Raw genomic sequence first — 24319 nt, forward strand, 5'->3', positions numbered from 1 at the left:
CCAACGGCTGCCGAAGAGACTGTCTCGCTGATGCTATCATGTCAGCATGTTTTCAATCCCTTTGCCTTCAGACATTGTAAGGGATGAGCTTATCATGGCTGCAAATGAATCAATGAGATATCTGCAGCAGGAGACAACAGTTTATATGTAGGAGAAGCTCAAGGGGGGAGAAAGGGTAGACCCTGTCCCATCCATCATTAGACGAATCATCTTATTAATTCTCTCTCTTTTTTGCTTCACAGGTCACAGATGGAGGGACCATCAAGCAGAAAATCTTCACCTACGATGCTATGTTTAACACCAATTACTCTCACATGGAGGACTACCGCAGGCGTGAAGACCTCGTGTACCAATCAACCGTCCGGTGAGCATTAAAATCAATTGGTTTTATTTAACACATGACTTATTTCTTTCCTAAAGAGGATATATTATGCTTGTTTCAAGGTTCATATTGGTATTTTCTGCCTCAACTGTGACATGTTCACTTGCTTTAATGCTCAAAAAGCTCTTTATTTCTCACATACTGTCTGTGCTGCAGCACCTCTTTTCAACCTCTGTCTGAAACCAGAGCCCAGTCTGCTCTGATTGGTTAGCTGGCCGGCTCTGTTGTGATTGGTCATCCACTTATGATGTGTCAGAAATGTCCCGACCCTTAGCAAAACAACTACAATGTATTGGAGTGCTAGCCAATAGAAGCGCAAGTGGTACGTGGTGATGTCATTACGTCACAGAAGTGAACAAAGGAGACCGATTGAGGCGTTTCAGGCTGGGGGGGAGTGTGTGGGAGGGAAACTCCCTCTGGCTTTGGGATTTTAGCCTTTGCAGACCATTAAATGCACAAAAACCTATGTACGCGCTACAGGAATGGGAAACCCCAAAAGCCTAATAGGGCCTCTTTAATTCCACTCATGTTATATGCCTTTTCTCCTTTCACTTTGCAGATCAAATACATTGCAAAATGCTTACCTCATGTATAATCAAATTACACTGTTATAGTAAATGCACCAAGATTAACTGATATTCAGTGCTACGTAACTTTATTCCCAGCCATCTGCTGTTGGTCAGACCAGGCCAGACTGGAGTGACCGGGCAAAGAGGTCATCGCATTATGACAAGAGGACAGGAGGCATTGGGGAACTCTAATCAGCAACCCTGCTTAGGATAAAGAGTTCAATGTTAAAGATGTATCCAACATCTGGCCAGCCCGCTCCTTATTCCAGCCACAGTGGTGCTTACATCCCATGTAGCACAGCCCTGATCAAGCAAGTAATCATTAGAGGGGAACATGCTGAGGCTCTACGAACATACACAACCCTACTGGCCCACTGTGTATGTTTTAACTTGTGGAGTCAACGTTAACGCTTGGGATTATTCTGAAAACCTTAACGCATTTGACCTAAACTTCCTCCTGTAGTTCTAACGCGGATGTTTACCATAAATTCCATGAAAAAGCATAGAACGTGGATACATTGGCACAAGCTACATGCTACATGCTACATGTATTGCACTGACTAGAGACCACAGTAGGAACCATAACTACCTAGGAGCAATGGCACACCTAGTCCATGACAAATGGCAACTGCATTGGTTTGCGTAAAAGTGGTGGAAATGAACAAAAGGTATTTGCGAAACCAAGCGCTAGTTTCTTGAAGTTGAACAGGAGTGGGAGATAGCAGACTAGATCACCACTGTAGGAACAGATAGTGCTTTCAATCAAAAAGGGTAACCAAGAATACTACTACTACTATAAATTGTCTGACTTCAAACTGATAACTCATATCACATTATAATCTCCTCCCAAATACAAGTCAATACTATATTGTAATTATTTGTATTGACAGTTAAACATTTTTTTGTATCAATTGACAACGCTAGTACTAAAAAGTTTTACTGAGCAAGAGATGGAGAAAGAGAGAGTCGTTGGCTGAGGAGTCATCTTGGCTTGATTACACGGTATCTGTGTGATGGGGGCTGTCTTCCTTCACCCCCAGGCCTCCAAAATACGGCTGGCAGCTGTCTGCCCATCTCCTCATTCCTTCCTATGGCTCTCCTCCCACTGCAGATACCCCTGACTGAATGTTCGACAACAAAGGAAAGCGATGGCCATACAGCATATCTACGACTTCATTTAGAATCGCAATGCTTCCCTCTTTGCATCTTTGTGTTATAATCCTACTTTCATCGCTCGCTGTCATCTTATCTTTGTCCTGACGCTTTTCTTTGATTCCGCTCATGTACTTCTCTACCTCTTTGTGTTTTTTCTTCTCCTTCTGTGCCTCTTTTTTTCCCTCATGTGTGGTGTGGATGCCCAGCTGAAGAAGATTTATTTGGACAATCCTACTATCCCTTTGGGACTTAGGCATCATCACAATGGAAAGGCATACACACTTACATGCACACAGACATGGAAACACGAGTGCACACACAAACAGAAAACATAACCCCCCACGCCGAGACACCCACACACAGATACCTACAGAGAAAGGGAGTGAGAGAAAGTCTAATGCAATACACCGGAGGGGAAGGGGGATTTCGAATGAAACCGCATCAGAAACAATTGGATGCTATACCTGCACTGACCTGTATCCGGATCTGTGTCACAATGCTTAACCTGTGTTAGTCAACCAGAGATACATGTGGACTCCTGCCAGTCGCAGCGGTCCTCTCAGTGAAGAACACATTCCCTTTGCTTGGTCACAATCCCACTTTCATGGTGTCACACAGGAGCTCAACACTGCTAAGAAATGCAGAAAGCTGAATTTTGTACCCGCTGTAATCTCCCATTTCCACCTGAGAATGGTAAATCTTCTGTACAAAGCCTTAGAAGTCTGACAAATCCACTTGTACGACCAAAAACGAATGCCTCAATATGCTGTATCTTTTATAAACTCTTTTTTTTCCCCTCTTTGCTTTTGTGAAATATGTTTTCCAAGCAGCAATATGTAATTATTGTGCTGTACTAGAACATAAATAGAAATGTTTTTTCTTCTCACACGCCAGCTTGCAATTATAAGATGGTTTCAGAAGTGAAGTTTAAAGATGGTGACTAATAGCTGTCAAAGATTAAGATAAAGTCAATATAAAAGAATGGAAGCAGCTGTAACTTCGTCAGTTTTTAAGCGCAAATGCACAGGCCTTGTAAAATAATGACAGATTTCGGGAGTATCTGATGATACTTGAAGTCTGGAGGACCTCCAGTATTCAAGCTAAAAATAATTAAAGCAGGAGTATGCATTTTGGCATAAGTAGGTTTGCTTTTACAAATGGTGGAGACTTTTAAATTCATGGTTGTGGGTTTGTATGCAATTTATTTCACGTTATTAATACCTTAAGTACTTTTCTGAGACCTTGCTGCACCTGCCTTACGACCGTTTTCACTGTAGTTGCTGCTGGTACCATATATCTCCTGAATAAATGATACCATGTGTGCTGTGGTTAAAAATGTCTTTAGCAAAAGTGTTGTTTTACATTTTATACATCTCCATGGTTTACCTTTTTGGCCCAAACAATCTGCTACACAAAGCCGATACATTTCTTAATGAACCATTCATCATCTTGAAAGATCAAAAGGTTTTTTATTTCAAAAACAAAGAGAATTTGTAAGTTTGAAAGTTGCAGTTGAAGTGTCAACAATTCTGGTTAAATATGGGGGCAAACAGGACTATGTGAATAAAACAAGTGCTGTAATTGAAACCGCTAGTCAGACAGTGGCGCTTCTAGACCAAATGTACCAGGTACTTTATGAGAAGGTAACATTTTATTCAGGACAAAAGAGACATTTTTAGTTGAGTATAAAGTCAAAGCGCACAGAAAACCCCATACAAGACCATTATTGGTATTTGCTTCAGCTACATCATTTGTGTCAGTCACAGTTTTTTTAAATTGCTTTAACAAAAAAAGAAAAGACACATTCCCATGACTTCAGCTTAATAGACTCTTCTTTTGTAGGGGCGCCACAGTGGGGTCCAAGCTGAGGGTACGTGCACCCCCTCCCCCCCATAGGAACAGCTAGTGCAGTCAGCCAACTCCCATTAACTACCTTCCCACATGGCCAACATGCAAACATCTGCCATATTGACCGAAAACAGCTTCAAGCTCCCTATTATACACACACAACAAACGGAAAGCTATTGCTGAGTTCAAGATAATCGGTAGACCCAGTCAATCTTTGCCTCACTTTCTAATCTCTGTCAGATAAATCAAACTCAAAACTCAACTGGAACGAGCATGTCTCCGCTGTCCATAAACTCTGCAGTAGCCATTCAACAGAAACAGTTCATTTAAATTCCTTGTATGCTGCAAATGACCTTGTGACTGCTAGACTATATTAGTTATACATTTATTGAGTCACCTCACCCCGACACTTTCAATCTGACTAACCTTGTTGTTGTGCTGGCAGTTTTTAGGAGGTGAAACAGCTCAGTAAGGTCTCTGAGTAATTGATTTATATTTCCTGTGGGAAGTTGTGTTAAGAACGTCAATTTCAATTTTATTTTGATTACAGTTGCAAATTAAAAACGTTCATTCTGATATTTCCCCCCCTCAATCTTACACTGAAGGTGAATGTGTCCACCGAAGCGTCCTACATTACAAAGAAAGAACACACTTGTGTATTTTGAATCTGTATAGCAATTATATTATTATTGTGTGCTATGGCGAATATACCTAAGGTTAAAAGAGTTGTTTTAACTAAATTGTACATACTTTTATATTGTTTACCTTTCCCTTAAAACTATTATCCTGTATGTAATACAGATAAGCTTACATTACATTTAATTTAGTTGACGCTTCTGTCCAACGCATCTACAAATAGTGCAATTAATCATAGAGATTTAAACTCAGACCAACAATAAAAGATACATTTGCTTCAAACAAGCCAAACCCTTGTTAGTGCTGGTGCACTCGTTAAAGTCTTAAAGAGTATCATTGCATGTACAAGAGAAACAGGTGGGTTTTCAGTTGGTGACAGAAGGTGTGTAGGCTTTCTGCTGTCCTGATTTCAATGGGGAGCTCGTCCCACCATTTTGGAGCCTAGATAGCGAACAGCCGTGTTATTGGTGAGTGCTACCGGGTTCCACCTCGCAGTGAGGGGGTAGCAACTCTGATTGGCCGAATCAGAGTGAATTGCATGTGCTAGAGTGAGTACTTTGATCATGTCCTGGAGGTAAGAAGGAGCAGATCCATTGACAGCACGGTAGGCCTGTACCAGTGTCTTGAAGCATGTTCTGGCAGCCAGTGAAGGGAGGGGAAGAGTGGTATAGTGTGAGATACATTTGGTAGGTCAAAAACCAGTGGAGCTGCTGCATTCAGAATGAGCTTCAGAGGTTGGATGGCACTGGAGGTAGAGCAGCCAGGAGGGAGTTGCAGTAGCATTGCTTTCTGGGTCAGTAGGGGGCATCTCATCCTGATGTCATAGAGTGTATCTGCAGGAACATTATTAGTGATGTAAGCAGTGACGGGCAGCTGGTAGTCCAGGTTCCTTACAGATTGATCGAGTGTAAAACAAACATTACTATTATGCAGAGGTGAAGACTCGAGTCACATGACTTGGACTCGAGTCAGACTCGAGTCACAAATTTGATGACTTGAGACTCGACTTGACAACATCACAAAACACTTGCGACTCGACTTTAACACCAATGACTCGGGACTTGACTTGGACTTGAGCCTTCTGACTTGATACTTTAATTCAGAGGTCTCCAACACGCCGATCGCGAGCTGCCGTTAGAAGAGCAGACTCCCGTCGGGGAAAGCAGAATCTTCAGCCGCTCATACTCTTGCTGAGAATCCTTGCAGGCAGGGGCGGGTCTTTATTGAGCTGGGCCACCATGCGGCCAATCATATGCGAGGACACACTAGGATAATACCATTATGGGAAAGAAGGGTGGGGGGCACAGCATGTGTAGTGGTACAGGCCAGCTGCACAGAGCGACGGGGGAGACGGGGAGCCGGATTTAAATGCAAGCGCGTCGGAAAAAGTCAAGAAATGAGCGAAAACCGAAAAAAGAAGCAGCATCTGGCTGCTTTTCAATGATATTGGAGAAAGCAAAGCTGAGTGCAGGATTTGTAAAATGAAAATAACCTTCAGAGCAGGGTTTTTTTTTGGTAACCACTCAGGATTTATTGCCAGAGGTGGGAGAAGTTCAGACAATTAAAAAAGTTACAATCGGGGTTCCCGCGGGGTCTTAACAAGTCTTAAAAAACCTTAAATGTGATAATCTGAATTTAAGGCCTTAAAAAGGTCTTAAATATGATTTAGAAGGTCTTAAAAATGATCGGATTTGAAAGGTACTTCTGTGTTGCGATAGCGTCTAAATGTGTTTTGGGGGAAATGTCCGGGCTGCAAAGTAACCAGTACGGTAAGAGCCTTTCAGTTCCCCCCAACAATTTGTATTGAATTAAATCAACATCGAACCAGTAATCACTAACTTTGTTTCTCCCTGCCCCTTATTCGAGAACACCCAGCTAGTAACCTAGCAACCAAGCTTCAGCTCATGTAGCCAATCTTCGAATCTACTTACAAATTAATATGGGGAAGTGTAAGTTCAACCGTATTTGGTTGGAAACATCTAATTTAGTGCTTGGTTGAAACCAGTGGAGGGGAACGTGTTTGAAGCCCGCTGCACCTTTTGCAAAAATAAATTAGCGTTTGTTTTGCTAATGTAGCGTTAGCTAGTGGAGTGTTAGCTAGTGCAGCAGCTCCCGCAACAACACCGGGGGACCTCCGGGCGAAGTTTGGGTCAACGTCAACCCTAAAAGTGGAGGTGCTGTAGACGTTAAATACCGTAGCTAAACACCAATCATACAACAGCAACGATGAAATAGTGTAGCCAAGGCAGCAGAGCTCTGGATATAGCTCTTGTCACTCTCTCTCAGACACACACACACACACACACACACACACACACACACACACACACACACACACACACACACACACACACACACACACACACACACACACACACACACACACACACACACACACACACACACACTAGGGCTGCTCGATTAATCGATCAATAATCAAGATTATGTTGGTCAATAATTAATATCATGATTATTAAATATTCATTGACTTTGAAAACATCCATTTATTGAACTTTAAAACAAATAATAATTTGAACAGTATCTTTTTAACTGTTGATTACCCTGAACGTATAATTCAACTGAAAAACCAATACAAACTATTAAATAAATGATACATTACTAAAAAATTAATTAGATCAAATATGTTGTAGTGCACTGTCACAACCTAGCAAAGCAAAATAATCGTTTTTTTCGATTATGTTGTTTTCGTAATTGTGGCAGGCCAAAATCGTAATTGCGATTAAAATATGATTAATTGCACAGCCCTAACACACACGCACACATACACACGTTTTGTCTAACACGCTAACACAGTTCTGTTATGCTGTTATGTTCAGTCATTGTTCTTATCTTGAACATGAATACATTTACTTTGTAAGTGATTATGGGACGTATTTCTTCTTTCATATACATTTTCCTTCAATAAAAAGTCCTGCATTCAAAATGTTACAAGTAAAAGTAGAAAAGTATTGGCATCAAAATATGGTTAAAGTACCACCTGCAGAGGGATCTAGATGCAGGTGTTCTTTTCCCCATAGCCGCACTGCACATTATCCCTTGCATACAGATAGATTGTGGGTCCCTTACAACATGTTGTACACAGTGGAAATAAACATTCTGGTCACCTCAACATCAGGGATCTTATACATTAAACTCCTTCTGAATCAAACCGTCACGGTAGCCTTACCTCTTAAATTAGAAAAAAACACATTACTTTACCAGCAGAGAGAAAATTGATTATTAAATTATTATGACTAATAAAGAGCAGTTTGATTATTAAGAATTATTCTGTTGATCGATGTCATTACATTTGGTGAAAAACACATAATGACTTGTTTAAGACTCGTTTTGTCAAAGTTTAGGACTTGGACTTGACTTGAACTTGCCCAACCTGACTTGAGACTTGACTTGGACTTGAGCGCAAAGACTTGAGACTTGACTCGGACTTGAGCGCAAAGACTTGAGACTTGACTCGGACTTGAGCGCAAAGACTTGAGACTTGACTCGGACTTGAGCGCAAAGACTTGAGACTTGACTCGGACTTGAGCGCAAAGACTTGAGACTTGACTCGGACTTGCAAAACAATGACTTGGTCCCACCTCTGCTATTATGTTCCTACTTACATTCGGGGTATTTTAGGAAAAGTGACAAATTAAATCATTCTTATTTTGACAACTTTGAAATGTTGTAACACCAATTTCATTTGAATTATGTACTGTAATGCAAATTCCTACTTTCTTACTTTCAACGTGGCTTTTATCTTCTTAAATTGGTTGGGAAAAGTACAAAACACAACCCATTTAATGCAATTTAAACGGTGCTTCTGTAATCACTGGAAAGTCTTTTTTTTGTGAGGTTTCTCTATGGTCCCTTTCCTGTTCCGGTAATACCTCCATGCTTTTTACATATTTTTCACTGAGCCCTCCTCTCTGCATTCGTATGGATTTGAATCCATGAATGCAGTTCGGGTAGCAAACAACAGAACTAGAGCTTTGTGGATAAGAACAGGGAGATGAGCTACATCAGCATTTACTATTATATGAAAGCCAGCACAAAGCCAATCGCACCTCCCTTGGCACTGGGAATCACAGCAGTTTCCTCGTCATTTTGTTTCATGTTTATTCCTTAAGAAAACCTGCGTGATTACAAATCTCGTCTCGTCCTCTAAGCAATTTTATTCTGCTTTTCATCGAGTGAGCTGACTTACAGACGCCAGCTTTGACCCACTGGAGCGTAATGCTACGGGCCATAAAGAGTATGTGACAATGTGCTAGTTCATTTGATGCAGAGATTGACTTGATGAGCTATCAGACGCCTCTCTGTCAGGTCTGCTCTTTTTCACTCTCCATCTCGCCACTCGCATTTGCTTGCATTTGTAGGCAGGAGGAGTTCTGCAGGACGGCCTACATAACAGGAAAGAGCTTTCAGATGCAACTCCTAGGGGACAATCAATCTCTCTTTGCGTGTGCTGTTTTTGCTGCTCCTCCACGGGGGCCCATTGCTATCGATCTCGACTGTGTATGAAGTGTTTTTTTCTGGTATACTGGGGAGAGTTTGAAGTGTGTTTAATGTGGTTTGCTGGAAATAGTTTGGTTATTCGATTACCTACTCACTTGGTTGGGTATTAACCATGAACCATCAGGCAGCTGTAGGAGAAAACAGCTCCTCAGAGTCACGTGTTCCACTTTTGTGAACAGATTCTCAATCGACTACCACCTCTGGAATACATGACATCAAAGATGAGACGGGTTGTTGAAAAATGAATTCCTGCAGTCTTAATATTTTACAGGAATCTCAATGTTATGAGTACAACCTTTCCTCTTGTTCTTCCCCATATTCTGACGGATATGTCTTCCTGTCAAGCTGCAGGAGAATTCAGAAACAGGCGGTCACTCAGAAATGCTGTGGTTGGAAGTTTCATGGCGGCCTCCTCACCCTTCTTCCCGGCAATACTTCAATGCTTTGAATCATGTTATCTCTGGTCTCCTTCCCCCTGCACTTGTCTTGGTTTGAATCCAGACATGCAGCAGTCAGGACTGTGGATAACAGATCCACGGCTTTGTTTATAAAAACAAAGCAATGGGCTACATCAGCGTTTACTATAATGTAGCCAGCCAAGACAAAGCCAATTATCTCCCCAACCCGCCGCTACAGATATATTCACAGTGCTATTCTCATCATGTTGCCCTGTAGTGGGAAAAAAGACGTACTTGTTTTATGCCCATCCCTGGAGGAAGCTCTTGTGAAGAAAACCTCACTTGTGGTGCTCATTCTTTTTCATACCTTTTTCAAACATTTGTTTATGATCTGTCCGTTCAGTAAAATGTTACTTTTTGCTTGGGTAGTTCAAACACAATGTTTTTATTGATAGCCCCCACTGGCCTGTTGGGATTCAGGGCAGCAATTCATGTTAGTCATGTTTCATTTGTTTTTACTGAATTAAAGAGGACATGTTTTGCACATTTTCAGATTTGTATTTTGTGTTCAAAAGGGTCTTTCTTTTCACCCTCTGCCTGAAACCAGAGTCCAGTCTGTTTTGATTGGTTAGCTGGTCACCTCTTTTGTGATGGTGACCGCCCCTATCACTTCATAGAAGAAGAACAGTGTTATGTAGTGATGTCACTATGGCGCGGAAGAAAACAAAGGAGTCTAATGGAGGCGTTTCAGGCAAGGGGGGGGAGTGTGTGAGAGAAAAACTTGCTCATGAGGGAAATTTGGGATTTTATCCTTTGAAGACCATTTACATGCACCAAAACCTATATAACACACTACAGGGAAGGGAAAACCCCAACAAGTATAAGAGCCTCTTTTAGATTTCCAAAAATTGCAAAGAACCGAGAAGGACAAAACAAATACATAAAGAAAAATATATTTATTTATATTGTAGACAGATTTTTGTTGGAGCACAAGTTTTACTTTTCTAAAAGAGCTATCTCCTCTACACACAAGCAGACACTCGCACACACACAGCTGAACTCATTAAAGCCTGGCTGCTGTGAGCGCCATGCCGCTGTTCTAACAAAGGTCCCCTTCTGAAACAGCCAGGCAGCAAGGGCAATTGTTCCTCTTTTGTGGGAATAAATCACAGGGGCTAAATGTGGATAGTAGTGTCTCACTTTGATTATCACTGTTGACGAGTGCAGAATACTATGGAGCCCCCAGGGGACATGGAGAAGAAAAACTAAATTATTTAAAAAATATATTTTTTGCGAGACATCGGTTGTCCAAACTACGGCCCGGGGGCCAAATTGTACCTCTCAAATATATATGTATATACGTGTTAATAAGCCCACATTTTCTAACAAATCAAACAAAGAAAAAAACAGGTTACAAAAATATTTTAAAACATATTTATTCAAAGTGTTATACTGTAACAACAACATAACCATTGATGTGTTTAGAGATTTTGGTAACACTACATCTTAAAACATTTTTATTGAATTTTTCAATGAGTAGCCTATATGTTTTTGGCGTTGCAGTTTGTAGACGGTCCCTAAGCACTCCTATCTCCTCCAGCTGCAGATTATGACCAATTATTGATGTTTAGCTCGCATGACGGCGCAAATCGAACTGTTCTGATAAAAACGACTCTGTAGCTCGTTGTCTACCTTGCTATGATTGTAAAGTCATGTTGTTTGTATTTTTACAACGTTATGTTCATGAGTTATTGATCCGCGCAATTCGAATCTGTCAATAACTCAGCTCAGAGTATGCTTTGCGACGTGCATGTCCCCTCGCTCTGAGTGTTCTCTTGAGGTGTCTTTCACTTGGGTGAAACCCGTGCCTATTGCCAAGCACTGATGTTATATCTTTATATTTAAGGAAAAGCTCAAAGTAAAATCGGTGAACCGATCCATTGTTCTGGTTTCTGTGTTGCCGAACTGACCAGAGGCCTGTACTACGAAGCTGGTTCAACCTAACCTGGATATGTTTGAGTTAGCCGGTTGGCCTAATCCAAAACATACGCGCTCTCGCTAAACTGTACTACGACGCTGGTTATCAAGTGAATCGCTCAAGCCAGCCGTGTCCTATCTAGTTAGGTGCGCGTTCACATGAAAGGGGTGGTATTTGGAGCATTCGACCAATCACAGACATGGAGAAGCATACTGACAGCGCAGCGTCATACTTCCTGAATGAAAAGTGAACTATAATATTAGACATATGAAGAAGTTAAACTTTAAACATCCATGACTTAAACACTTTATCCAGGATAAAAGCCACATAGCTGCACCTGCAAGGTGAATACAGCTGGTAACAGAAAAGTGTTTGAATGCGTACATTAACAGGTTTATGATATCACTGCCCCGTCTAAAACATGATCTGACTTTAATTACATTTGTCTCGAGTGTTTCGTCAACTTAATGTGTTGCTTAAAATAATACTTCTGCATACAGTATGTGACACTGAGTGTTGCATGGCCAGATACGGCTCAGCTGACTCAGATAAGAAAATATATGATACATTATGAAGTGATATGCCGCGGACTGTAGGCCTACTTAATGTTACTCTGATCCGGTTACTTATGTTGTGGCAGATATGTAAGTAAGCTTTCTTAACGCTAATGTTATAATAGTCAGATTGCTCTGAAGATGGAGGTGATATTCTATTAATGTTCACGTTCACACAGTCGGTGATTTTTGCCAGCCGTCTTTCCTGCGACGGCAGCTTTTCTGTATTTCCTTTCTCCTGTAATATGACTTGATCGCTTTAAACTCCGCACACTGAGCTCTGATTGGTCAGCAGGCAGTGCTTTCACTGAGTTGAGCTCTTAGCCTGCAACCTAACCTGGTCCCGACCAGGTTAGCCGCTAAGCATAAGTTACCATGGAGATCTAGCCTGCTAAAAAGAGAACCAGCTTCGTAGGACCGGAAAGCCGGAGTTTTCCCTGAATTTAGCCGGCTAAGCGAAAATCCTGCTTCGTAGTATACCCCCCAGGAAGTACATTGAGCTAAATGAAAAGTTTTGCGAGATATCGCGAAACAATTATTATTATTATTATTATTTTATTCTCCATGTCCCCGGGCTCCATAGAATAGAGATTGCGCTCCCTAGCTGTTTGGAAAACATTGTGATCTGCTATCTGTGACTGAATAAGTAATGGTTGCTGTTGACAAAGAAAAGAAAAGGAAAAAAAACATTACCAAATATATAAACCAAGAAGCATACATTAATTGTGTTACTATTGAAAGTTGTCTGCTCACTTTAAAGGTCTCCTATTATACTGTTTTTCATCAATATATTATAGGTCTCAGATATATACAAAACATGTATAAGTGTTTGGCTCCAAACACCAAACAGATCATTGTAGCATCCCATAATCCCCTCTGTTTCAGCCCTGTTTCAAAAGTGCTGATTCTCTGTCTGTTACTTTAGATGAAAATAAGGAGCCCCTCCCCATGCCCCTCTGAGAGATATTTGGTTAAAAAGAACACAATGGTGCTCTAGGAGGAGATTCAGGTGATAAGGTGGGCGGGTGTTACCTTGGTTGGTGATTGGCTAATGGTTACACAAGCCTAAACATCGTTATGACATCATAAAGTGGCCAAAATCTGATCAGCTCATTTTCAGACAGGTTTTTATATAAATGGATCAGGACAAAAAGAGAGAGAATCTTTTTTCCTGAAACTTTCAGAATCTCTTTACACAGAGGGGACACGCGCTGGTCTAGAAAAGACATGAACAAGTGGATTTTGCATAATAGGTGACCTTTAAATCACTGGTCTCATATCCTCAAAAGTAATACAGTTAAATTAACTCATATCATATTAGTACATATTTGAGCGTGCCTATAGGAAACAGCTGAATTTGCTGGGTGCACATTTTTCAACTAAATTACCTCATAATGTCATGTTTTAGATCAATAGATGACTAATGGAAAACTATTTTATCTCATTTATTTCTCACCTATCCATTTCCCCAAAACATATTTGAGTTGTGCATCACTGAATAAGTATTACCAATCTGCTAAAATTTGTATCAACTCATAAACTCTTGTATTTTACAGGCTCCCGGAGGTGCGGATCTCAGACAACGGACCTTACGAATGCCATGTGGGCATCTACGACCGGGCAACAAGGGAGAAGGTTGTCCTGGCTTCAGGGAATGTTTTTCTTACTGTTATGTGTGAGTACCATTGCTGAACCTTTTATATTATAGCAAAGGAAACGTCCTTTCAGTGGTGTGTTCCCTTTAGTTTTCAATGTTAAAAATGGTGTGCTGCAGGGAGGGACGTATGGTTGCATGGAGAGGGACTGTTCAGAGTCAGCGGGTTGAACAGTTTGACAAAGATTGAAAAATGAAATGCTTTGCAGGCCTGTTGGCAGAAGAAAATGCTGTCTGACTCACTCTAAACTGTGTTTTCTAGTTGTATGTGAGGTCCTGGAGTGGTTATTTTTCAAAACAGTTAGTTGTACTGTTTTCTAGAAAGTAACAAGGAATTCAATTTTTGAAGGGGATCTATTGTGCTAATTTCCAGGTTCATATTTCTATGTTGTGCCTCTACTGGGACATGTTTACATGCTTTAATGTTCAAAAAGTGTTCTCATCCTGCCTGTGCTGCAGCTCCTCTTTTCACCCTCTGTCTGAAACCAGAGCCCAGTCTGCTCTGATTGGTTAGCTGGACTGCTCTGTTGTGATTGATCAACCGCTCAGAGATGTCCCGCCCCTTAGCCTATCATGTACAATGTGATGTGCTAGCAATTGCAACCTATAAAACATTACAGGAAAGGGGTAAAACCCAGAAAAGCATGATAGGGCCTCTTTGTTACCATATCTACAATGAGTGAAGTGAAGCTTTGCTGACTCGCTTAAAGCATTTAAAATCAAATGTTTTATGAGATCAATGTATCAAATAATCGGTAAAACCGAGGGAGGTTTGCTTTCCTGCTTTCCCAGTATTAACAATTTAAGACAAAACACTTTATATTGTGCATTATTTCTGCATCTATCCATCCATCTGTGGGTCCTTTCTCCACGTCAATCACACAGATTTAATAATGATGCAGTTTGCTTTCTTCCAACCTTATTGCCACTGCCAAATAAAACCTCTATTACCATTATCAGTTATATCTCATCCAATCAATAGATGATGTTTTGCGCTTGTGGGCTATTGCGCAGTCTGTGCTGTAATTATTGTATTATATTCCCCCTAACGACAGCTGTTCGCTTGCTTCTGATGTATCAATTCCAGCAGCAAAGACATGCTGTTCTCCATGTGGTCCTACGGCTAATTAGCAGTGGTGACATTTGTCAGTGGAACACCAGAGAGGGGCTCCGTGTGACGATATTACTCCATTATCACATTCCGTGCCTCTGAGAGCTGCCTGTGGTGTTCATGTTTCTTTTTTTCTCTCCTTCCGACTAAGACTCTTATTTCTCTTTAAGTAAGCTCTTGACCCAGCTTCTGTTTTATTTGATGACCAATCCCATGGCTCTGTTTGACTGATCCCCACACACTCGTCAGCTAAAGACTTTATCAATGGTCTGGGATTTACCCAGTTAACTGTTTCTTGTTTCAGCGTTGGGTGGGATGCAGTGAGTGATGTAGTCGCGGGATAGTTGGTGCACCCTTACTCAGCTGGGTCTTAAATCACCACTCCACAAGAGATAGAAGAATGGCCTCTGGCATGGTGGCTAATTGCCGTCTAAAGTGAAACAGAATTATTCATAACCTATTAGTGTGTCAAGTTCAGTGGGAAGTAAAGAAAAAAGTGGCAAAGAGAAAGAAAGAAAATGAGAGGAAAAAAAGGGCTTCATAAATAAGAATTATAATGTTAATGAATCCCCTGCCAAGGAATTCAATCATCAAGTTTTAAAAGGCTAAACCCTGAACTCTTGGTACCTAGTCTGTCCTTCTTCACTCTCTGGAAAGTTTCTAAAGCCTTTGCTATTCTTCAAACACGGCATGAGCATGGTGACTTTATTAAGCCTGAGGGAACCCCCCCACCCGGGCAACTGTCCTGCCATTCTATAAAGACTGTAATACTCCAAGTCTTATCTAATGCAACAAATAATAATAAAGTACTGATTTCTGGAGTGAGCAGCCAAGCACAAATTATACTTAACCCTCACTCTAACCCGTAACCTATTCTTAAAATGTAAAAGCTTGCAATTTTCAAATAATTGGGAGTATTTCTGTTTTCTCATTCATTTTTGTAATGCACCATATCCCCTCGACAATTGCTCAAAAAAAGCTTTTATCTTGATAATGAGAAACATAATAGGATTCAAAATGTACCCATAGCTAGGGCACTTTATTGTGTTCTGGGCCAGATCAATGTGACCTGCTTGAATTTCTACAGGGCTTGTAAATATAATTAGCATTACTGTATCATAATTCATGATGAAGCACTTTGTTTTTCATCAAAGTTCAAAATAAAAATCTGAACTGACAGTTTATGGATGAGAGGTTCAGTGAGAGAAAATGCAGAAATAAAATGATGGACAGACTCCTTATTAGGCTATTGAATTTACTGTCAAATCCTTTTTCAGTCTCAGTCTGAATAGAATACATTCAACAAGATTGAAGTACCCACAATTGACAATTTAATAGAATTTGACCTTCTTATCATCACCTGCCTCGCTTTTGTGATATCAATGGAGAGGGCTCGGGTAATGGACAATAAAGAACACAAAAAAACAAAACTTGAAAAATGATGGCAAAATGAATACTTAAAACATCATGTAACATAGGAAAGATGAGTTGTTGGTTTTAGATGATAGAGATATTCTTTAACTTGAAAATGTGAAAGCAAAAGGTTTTTTATATGCATTGCCTTGAGGCCAGTGTAACAGAAGAAAAAATACTCATTCAATGACATGGTCAAGTTCACTAAAATGTATTTTCACATACAACATTTCAAACACAACAAGACTGCTGAGAGCAACTCTGATGCACAGTAGAGGAAATCTTCTAAAACCTCCAACTGTGTAACAATATTCCATGGAATTCCTCAACAATGTCATCTCCTATGGCTGCCCTTCGGAAAAGAGACACAAAAACAATTGAACTATTATTTTTTTATGAAAAGGCTCATAGTGAAAAAGTAATGCCATAATTGCATCTGGAGTGTGCTACCACCAAACTTGGATTGATATGCAAGTTTGTTAAACACTTTGATAGTCCTTCCATCCATCCTTCTCCTTATCCATCCAAATTGTATTAATTTTTCGGCTGCAATCAAAGCAAATGTTATGTCAATGCCAGTATTATCGAAATACAATAATGAACACATATTGAGTATATTATGATGACTTAAACAAATTAGGCAAATTATTAAAAGCAATTTGAAACCAAAGAATCTTGGCCTCTCTCAGTTTACGTTTGAAAAGTCATATTTTGTTGAACATGTGATTTGTGTGATGGTTTTTTAAGAGGTACTGAACTTTAAAGCACACATAATTATGTTATTACACTATAATGTCAGTATATTGTTATTTCAACACTTGAGGGATAAGACTTTTGACCCGTCACCACCAATCATATAGAATAGGTATTTCATTTTGCAAAGACTGACATATCCGTCCCCGTAAAGCTAAGGTCATAATATCCGGCTATGGTGGGTGAAAGAAATCAATACCTCTTTCCCCAATGGCAGAGATGGGGTCATTATTTGTTATTACCCAAAGTGATTCCTATGCGACATTCCAAAGATTACAAGGAAAGGTTATTTGTCTCCCCGGTGGAGCCTGACCTTGGCAAGCCAGCTTGTGGTTTGGTCTGGGCGTAGTGTCCAAGCCTCCTAAGGTTGTTGTGTTGTTGTCTGTATCAGATGACCGTTGGCTTGTGACTCCGCCCGCTGGATGAAGAACATCTTAATAGCCCGTGTGTTTGAACATCATGTCACGTAACTCCTGAAATCCTTTCTTCTAACCTTTTGTAAAGCGTGAGGATATCATTTAAGGGATACCCTTCATGAGGCTGCATGGCTGGTATGTATAACCCCTGGAAACAGAGATGAGTGCTATGGTGTTGAGGGACTAATTACCTTCTCATCCCATAAAACTGGGATTCGCTTCAATAATAGATGCCCGACTTTAATTAAGCGCTGTGTATATTTAGGCTCTCGTTTATAAATGGGTGGGATTAATGGCGTACGAGCCAAGCCCAAAGACGGCAACGCCTGCAGACACAGCAGTTTGGCGTAGTAGGAATTGAGAATGTGCACATATGCATGCAAGTTCGTTTACTTGTGTGTGTGCAAAGGCTTATTGGTTTGATGGATTGCTGGCAGTGGTGGAAGAAGTTCTCAGACTTTAAGTAAGTAACAATTCTAAATTGTAAATATAAGTTCTGTATTCAAAATTGACTTAAGTAAAAGCAAAACAAGTATTCTCATCCAATTATAGTAAAATACCAAGACCATAATTAATCATGAGTAATGAGCCGATTTCAGAACCCAATATTATTCAGTATATTGCATATACTAACCTATAATGATATGCAGGTTTGTGGAGTAACATATTACATGTAACTGGATTATGTAATTGGGATATAAAACAAACTGTAATCTCTTATATTTACATTACAAAATAAATATACATATTACTGTTACAGTTACTCTTGTATTTATTTTAGGGCTGTCAAACGATTAAAATGTTTAATCAGATTAATCACAGCTTAAAAATTAATTAATCATGATTAATCACCATTCGAACTATGTCCAAAATATGCCATTTATTTATGTATATTGTTGTGGGAATGGAAAGATCAATGAAAGAAGGCGGATATATCCATTTAACATACAGTATCTATGTTTATGATAACATGTTTCTGCGTGTCAAAATGAAAGACAACCCACACACCTATCAATCATCAAACCGTGGGGTCTTAATTCATTACGTGTTGATTTCTATCAATGGGGGAGTACTTCAGGAAAGTCGACAGAGGGGGGGCGGCGGCTAGTGGAGTACTTCGTGACCACAGAGTGTGAACGATCAGCTGTTTTAGCGCAGTTTTCCAGTGAAGGGGGGGAGTCTCCCTCCGCAGCCGGTTGGCGTAGTTTTGGCACAATTCCGTTGTAAAGACCGACGTTAACAGCAGCCCTGTCTGTGCACACGGAGACCGACTCTGTCGTCCGGTGATCTAACCGCCTTCTGGAAAAGCTTCACAAGTACATTGGTACGCAAATGCGCTTTGTGACACAAGTGACGGTACGCATTTCAGATTACGCACATAACCTGCGTACCAGTTATGTGCACCCCTGTACTACAGCAAAAGTATTCTCCGTCGGGACTTCCTGCAACAACACCACGCCGTTATCAAAGATGTTCTATTGAGAAGACGATCACTACGTGACAAAAGTTTTCAAAACCGTGGCTACTGAAATCAATCTTACTAACTGCTGTCTGTGCAATATACTCCGCGCGAGTTGGCAGACTTTATTTTGCTTACTTTAACATCATTTGTCATGGTGGGGCTAAGCCATTTCTTGGTATGGGTGTAGCCTACCCCAGCCATACCCTGGCGCTGCCACTGGTGGCACGTATGGGGCGGGCCATTATGCACATGCGTTAAATGCGTTAAATATTTTAACGCAATTAATTCAAAAAATTAATTACCGCCGTTAACGCGATAATTTTGACAGCACTAATTTATTTGCATTGCATTTAGAAATAAATTAATTCAAAAGAAAAGGAAAGTAATGAAGTAACATTACTTTTACATTTTGATACTCAGATGATGTTACTGATGACATTTGTTTACGGGTATCGGAAAATAACAGCTAATACCCTAAAACTGTAAAGTAACTAATACCTAAAGCTGTCAAATAAAGTTACTGGAATAACAAGTACAGTATTGGCTTCTAAATTGTAGAAGTATAAGGTAGCATAAAATGAAAATACTCAATTACAAGTACCTTAAAATTGTACTTATGTGCTGTACTTGAGTAAATGTACTGTCCACCACTGATTGCCAGGGAGGGGCTCTTTACTCTGGGTCCTGTACTTGTTTGTGAAGTGAGTCGAACATCTTGTCCAGCAAAGACACAGAAAGAGACACAAACACAGTGGCCTAATTTCCAGCTCCCAGGAAGGATGCCAATTTCATCAGACTCATGAGTCGTATTCTGAAGTGTTTGCCATGTCGTCTTTTAGCACGCCTCGGGTCACCATAGGGGATTGTTCAAGAGTCCTTAACATGATTCTCCATTACTCTCTCATGTAGCCTGTGTGTCACCTTCCTGCTCAACACACTTAATGTCTTATAGAGTGCTATCAGCATCTCAACCTGTTCAACCAACTGTGTGCAGAAAGATTTAAGGCGGAAAGCATTCCGTAAAATTTGTTATATCGTGCAACCACTTATCATTGTCCACATGGAGAAGAATATTTGTTTGTATCTTGTTTCAAATGAAGAGCACATGCCTCTGAGATAGGGAGGAGTTGGTTGTTATCCCTTTTTTATTATGTGACCCCTGCCTGCTCCTTCACTACTACCACCATTCAGTTACTGACTAGAGCAACGTATTGGCTGTGATCCCATTGGAGGGGGGAAAAAAGGAATGAAATGAATTCAAAAAGTAGATGAATTATTAAATGTCTGTCTTTGAGCTAAGCCCTGGGGTGATAATTGAGGCAAAAATAAACAACCCAACTTTTAAACTGATAGTCGGCACATCACTAGGCTATGCCAAATAATTTCTCTCAGATTTTTTTTGTCTTTTCCATCAATGCTCTCAAAGTTCTGTTTTGATCTTGCTAAAAGTTTTTGGATCTTTCGAAACAGAATTTTAAACCTTTTATCAAATACATTGCGGCCATCTCCTACGTTGTGGCATGAACTTGCAACAGTTTTTGCTGCCATCTCATTTGATGCTGCATTAACAAACCCTTTTCACCCTTTAGCTCATTCAGCGCCTCATTCACTTTACCAGTGGAGCAGTCGATTGCACGGTAGCTTCATGAGTAAGCCTTTCTTTCTAACTAGAGATTGCACACAGCAAACAAAAAACAAACATTTGAAAGTTGCATCATATCGTCTGCTAATAATCTTTCCACTAAAAGGCTTCATGATGCAATATTCTGGCTTTAGATGCAGTTTTTCAGCGACAACCTGCATTTTCTGTACACACCCTTAAAAAAAATTGCCTGACATGGAAATGTGCCATTAAAGGAAATTATAATCTTCACTAGAAAAAGTTATAGTTGATGTCCTAATAAACTATACATCAATTGATTCCAGGCATATGTAACACCATGCTATTATAATATGATCCCTTTTTCAAATTCCCAGTGCGGGAAAAGATTAATTCTCTAGAACTCAAACAATATTTATTATTTTCTTTTTCAGCGACGCACGCAGTTCTTCTTTGTGGTTTTCAATGGAAAATGTAGACTGTGTGTAAGAGGCAGACAGAAAGGCAGTTCAGGAATCTTCCACATCTTTAACTAGAGCTAGAAGACAATGCTTGTTAAAGTGAATGTATGCAGTTTTTGCTTTCATAGCTAGAAGTGTAGTGATAGTAGAGTGGAACATGTAAAATGCAAAGTTAAACTATTTGAAGCATGGTTTTAAAACAGCCAATTTCCGTGGCTACTAAAGGAAAATGCCTAAAAATGGGCTAAGCTAAACTATCAAGGCAGAAGCCAAAACAGCTAAATGTTAGCTTCAGCTATACTGTAGCTAAATGTTAGCCTCAAGAGACTTAAAGACATTTGTTTTTAATGAGATATAATTTATTAACAGTTATACTGAGCTAAATGTGACAATAAATCAGTAATTCAGCAATCATTATGTAAGCTGAAGCTTATAGCCACATCATGCGATCAGTCTTTTAAGCGTTATCTTCCCCTAATGTAGCTAATCCTAACTTTAGCATTACATGTACTGAGTGAAATAAGTTTTTTCATGTGCAGCTTTAGTGTGAAACTCAAATGATCCTTGTTTTGTCAGTGTATTTGTCAACCCTGTTTGCAACAAAAACTGTAATATAGGAGAAGATTTGTCTCAAAATTAAATTGACTACGCAGGAACACATTAACAGTGATTTAGCGTGTGAATTAATGCATGTTGCAGTGTGGAGTGGAACCACAATGGGTTAACCTTGTACATTACATTACATTTAATTTGACACTTTTATCAAAAGTGACTTACTCACTTAAAATCAACCATGAAGATACAAACTCGAAACAGTAAGAATTCTGCAAGAAATGATTGTGTTCTAAAGCAATGTAATTATAGCTGTAGATGCCAAAGAGCTGGTAGAGAAAGCGCTAAATGTTAACGCAGTGGGATACTAGCGGGGTGCAGCTAGCTACTACACTGAACAAAAATATAAATGCAAACACTTTTGTTTTTGCTCCCATTTTTCATGAGATGAACTCAAAGATCTAAAACATTTTCTATATACACAAAATAACCATTTCTCTCAAATATTGTTCACAAATCTGAAAAAATCTGTGATAGTGAGCACTTCTCCTTTGCTGAGATAATCCATCCCACCTCACAGGTGTGGCATATCAAGATGGTGATTAGACAGCATGATTATTGCACAGCTGTGCCTTAGGCTGGCCACAATAAAAGGCCACTCTAAAATGTTCAGTTTTATCACACAGCACAATGCCACAGATGTCGCAAGTTTTGAGGGAGCGTGCAATTGGCATGCTGACAGCAGGAATGTCCACCAGAGCTGTTGCCCGTGAATTGAATGTTCATTTCTCTACCATAAGCCGTCTCCAAAGGCGTTTCAGAGAATTTGGCAGTACATCCAACCGGCCTCACAACCGCAGACCACGTGTAACCATACCAGCCCAGGACCTCCACATCCAGCATGTTCACCTCCAAGATCGTCTGAGACCAGCCACTCGGACAGCTGCTGCAACAATCGGTTTGCATAACCAAATAATTTCTGCACAAACTGTCAGAAACCGTCTCAGGGAAGCTCATCTGCATGCTCGTCGTCCTCATCGGGGTCTCGACCTGACTCCGGTTCGTCGTCGTAACCGACTTGAGTGGGCAAATGCTCACATTCGATGGCGTCTGGCACGTTGGAGAGGTGTTCTCTTCACGGATGAATCCCGGTTTTCACTGTTCAGGGCAGACGGCAGACAGCGTGTGTGGCGTCGTGTGGGTGAGCGGTTTTCTGATGTCAATGTTGTGAATCGAGTGGCCCATGGTGGTGGTGGGGTTATGGTATGGGCAGGCGTATGCTATGGACTTGGCCACTGTCATACAGATCATAAATCAAAGCCCTTGATTGGTCTCTGTGTGTCATTCAAGCTCGGGATAACCTCAGCTCAGGTGAGGTAAAGGACTCTCTGAATGTTTAGATAGTTAACTTAGTCTAAGTTCTCAGTGGGTCTCAAACGGTTTGGTCACCATTTATGTAATCACATATTTCCATTTCAGAGGGTAGTGATTATTAAAATATGCATAAATAAATAAATAAAAAGTTAACTAGGTGAAAAAAGGTAAGATACACTTTTAAAACTTGTTGAGAGCTAAAACTAGTCTTTGCTGCTGCCTCAAAGAGGAGCAGGGGGAAATGGTATGTTATTGGTTATGGCCATGATTTTATGATTATTAAAATGTATACAGTTCTGTTTCATATAGGTGTTTCCATAGATCTAGTCTCTTTATTTTCCCCTCAAAATGCACCAGATTGATGCATTTAACTCCAACATTTAAAAATAAATCTTACAGAGGGAGCATGCCCCCGGACCCCCCTAGAGGATTTGAGGTCCACTCCCACTTAAAATCACATTGATAGCCTCCATATGTGTATTTGTGGGCAGTAGATTTAAACTATAGGGCTATCATTATGGGCCCTGCCTGTACCTGTTCGCTTTGCCATCGCGTGAAGGGTCTGCTAACAAGCGACCAACAGAAAGGTTAATGTTAATGTTGTTGCACGTCACCTCAACCCCCCCCAGTAATTCAAAAATCGTTAATTGATATAAAGTGACACTGTAGGAGCAGTCCTTTGGAGACACAAGTCAGTGCCACATGTACATATAATTTGTACACAATTAAAGCATTTTGGGTAACCTATGTTTTTCTTGTTTGTTTTTTACTAAGATTCATAATGTCCTTTTTATATGCTTCATTGAAGCCCTAAAAATGTTGTGCTAATGCTAACAGCCAAGTAAATCACTAAGTATATTATATATATGTATTTTCCTTTCCACAGTACACCCATCTAATAGTTTCATACCTAGGAGGCACATCAAAAGTTTGGCTTCTGATTTTAAATGTAGGCATGTCCTGAGTACACCCCGCGGCCTCACCACCATATGGCACTATTGTTAAAGAGCACCAATTAGTGCTGTAGTAAGTATAGCAGGCTGCTAAACGAACAAATAACATTTTGCTCTGTGTGACACACAAGGGCTGTTTATTATACCGTGCAAAACTGAGCAGATCCTGCCTATCATGCATCAATCATTAAAGAATGCCCCTCCCCAGATGCATAGTCCCAGTCATGGCACAGCAGCATGCACACAGTGGAGGACACCAGGCAGAGATCCTTTGTGCTTTGCAGTATTTCTCTACTATACATCTGCCGGAGCGGAAATGAAATAATTGGAGTCAGAAGTGAGAATCAGAAATCCTTTGTTTGTCCAACAGGGGGGACATTTCAGACAAAAGGCCAGAATCAAAAGAGAACACGTTAAAAAAAGAACACTGCCAGGAACACAGGTTCCACTCCGGCTTGTACAATGATTTGGCACTCCCTTTGTCTCCTCCTTTCAAAGCTTCATCTGGAATAAAGGCACTCTCTTCCAAAAA

At 40.3% G+C, this 24319-nt stretch overlaps 1 protein-coding gene across 3 annotated transcripts in view; it reads left to right on the forward strand.

Moving 5' to 3' along the window:
- igsf21a (immunoglobin superfamily, member 21a) overlaps positions 1-24319 on the forward strand; it is a 277788-nt gene that overhangs the window by 133911 nt on the left and 119558 nt on the right. For all 3 annotated transcript variants that reach the window (XR_004568004.1, XM_034205655.1, XM_034205656.1), the window contains exons 3-4: positions 243-364; positions 13595-13713. Coding sequence is in view for 2 of the 3 variants with exons in the window: in XM_034205655.1 (XP_034061546.1) it covers positions 243-364; positions 13595-13713 (241 nt within the window). In the remaining variant the exon portion in view is untranslated. The remainder of the gene's footprint in view (positions 1-242; positions 365-13594; positions 13714-24319) is intronic.

The sequence above is a fragment of the Gymnodraco acuticeps genome, unplaced genomic scaffold (assembly GCF_902827175.1).
Source record: "Gymnodraco acuticeps unplaced genomic scaffold, fGymAcu1.1, whole genome shotgun sequence".
NCBI classification, from domain to species: domain Eukaryota; kingdom Metazoa; phylum Chordata; class Actinopteri; order Perciformes; family Bathydraconidae; genus Gymnodraco; species Gymnodraco acuticeps.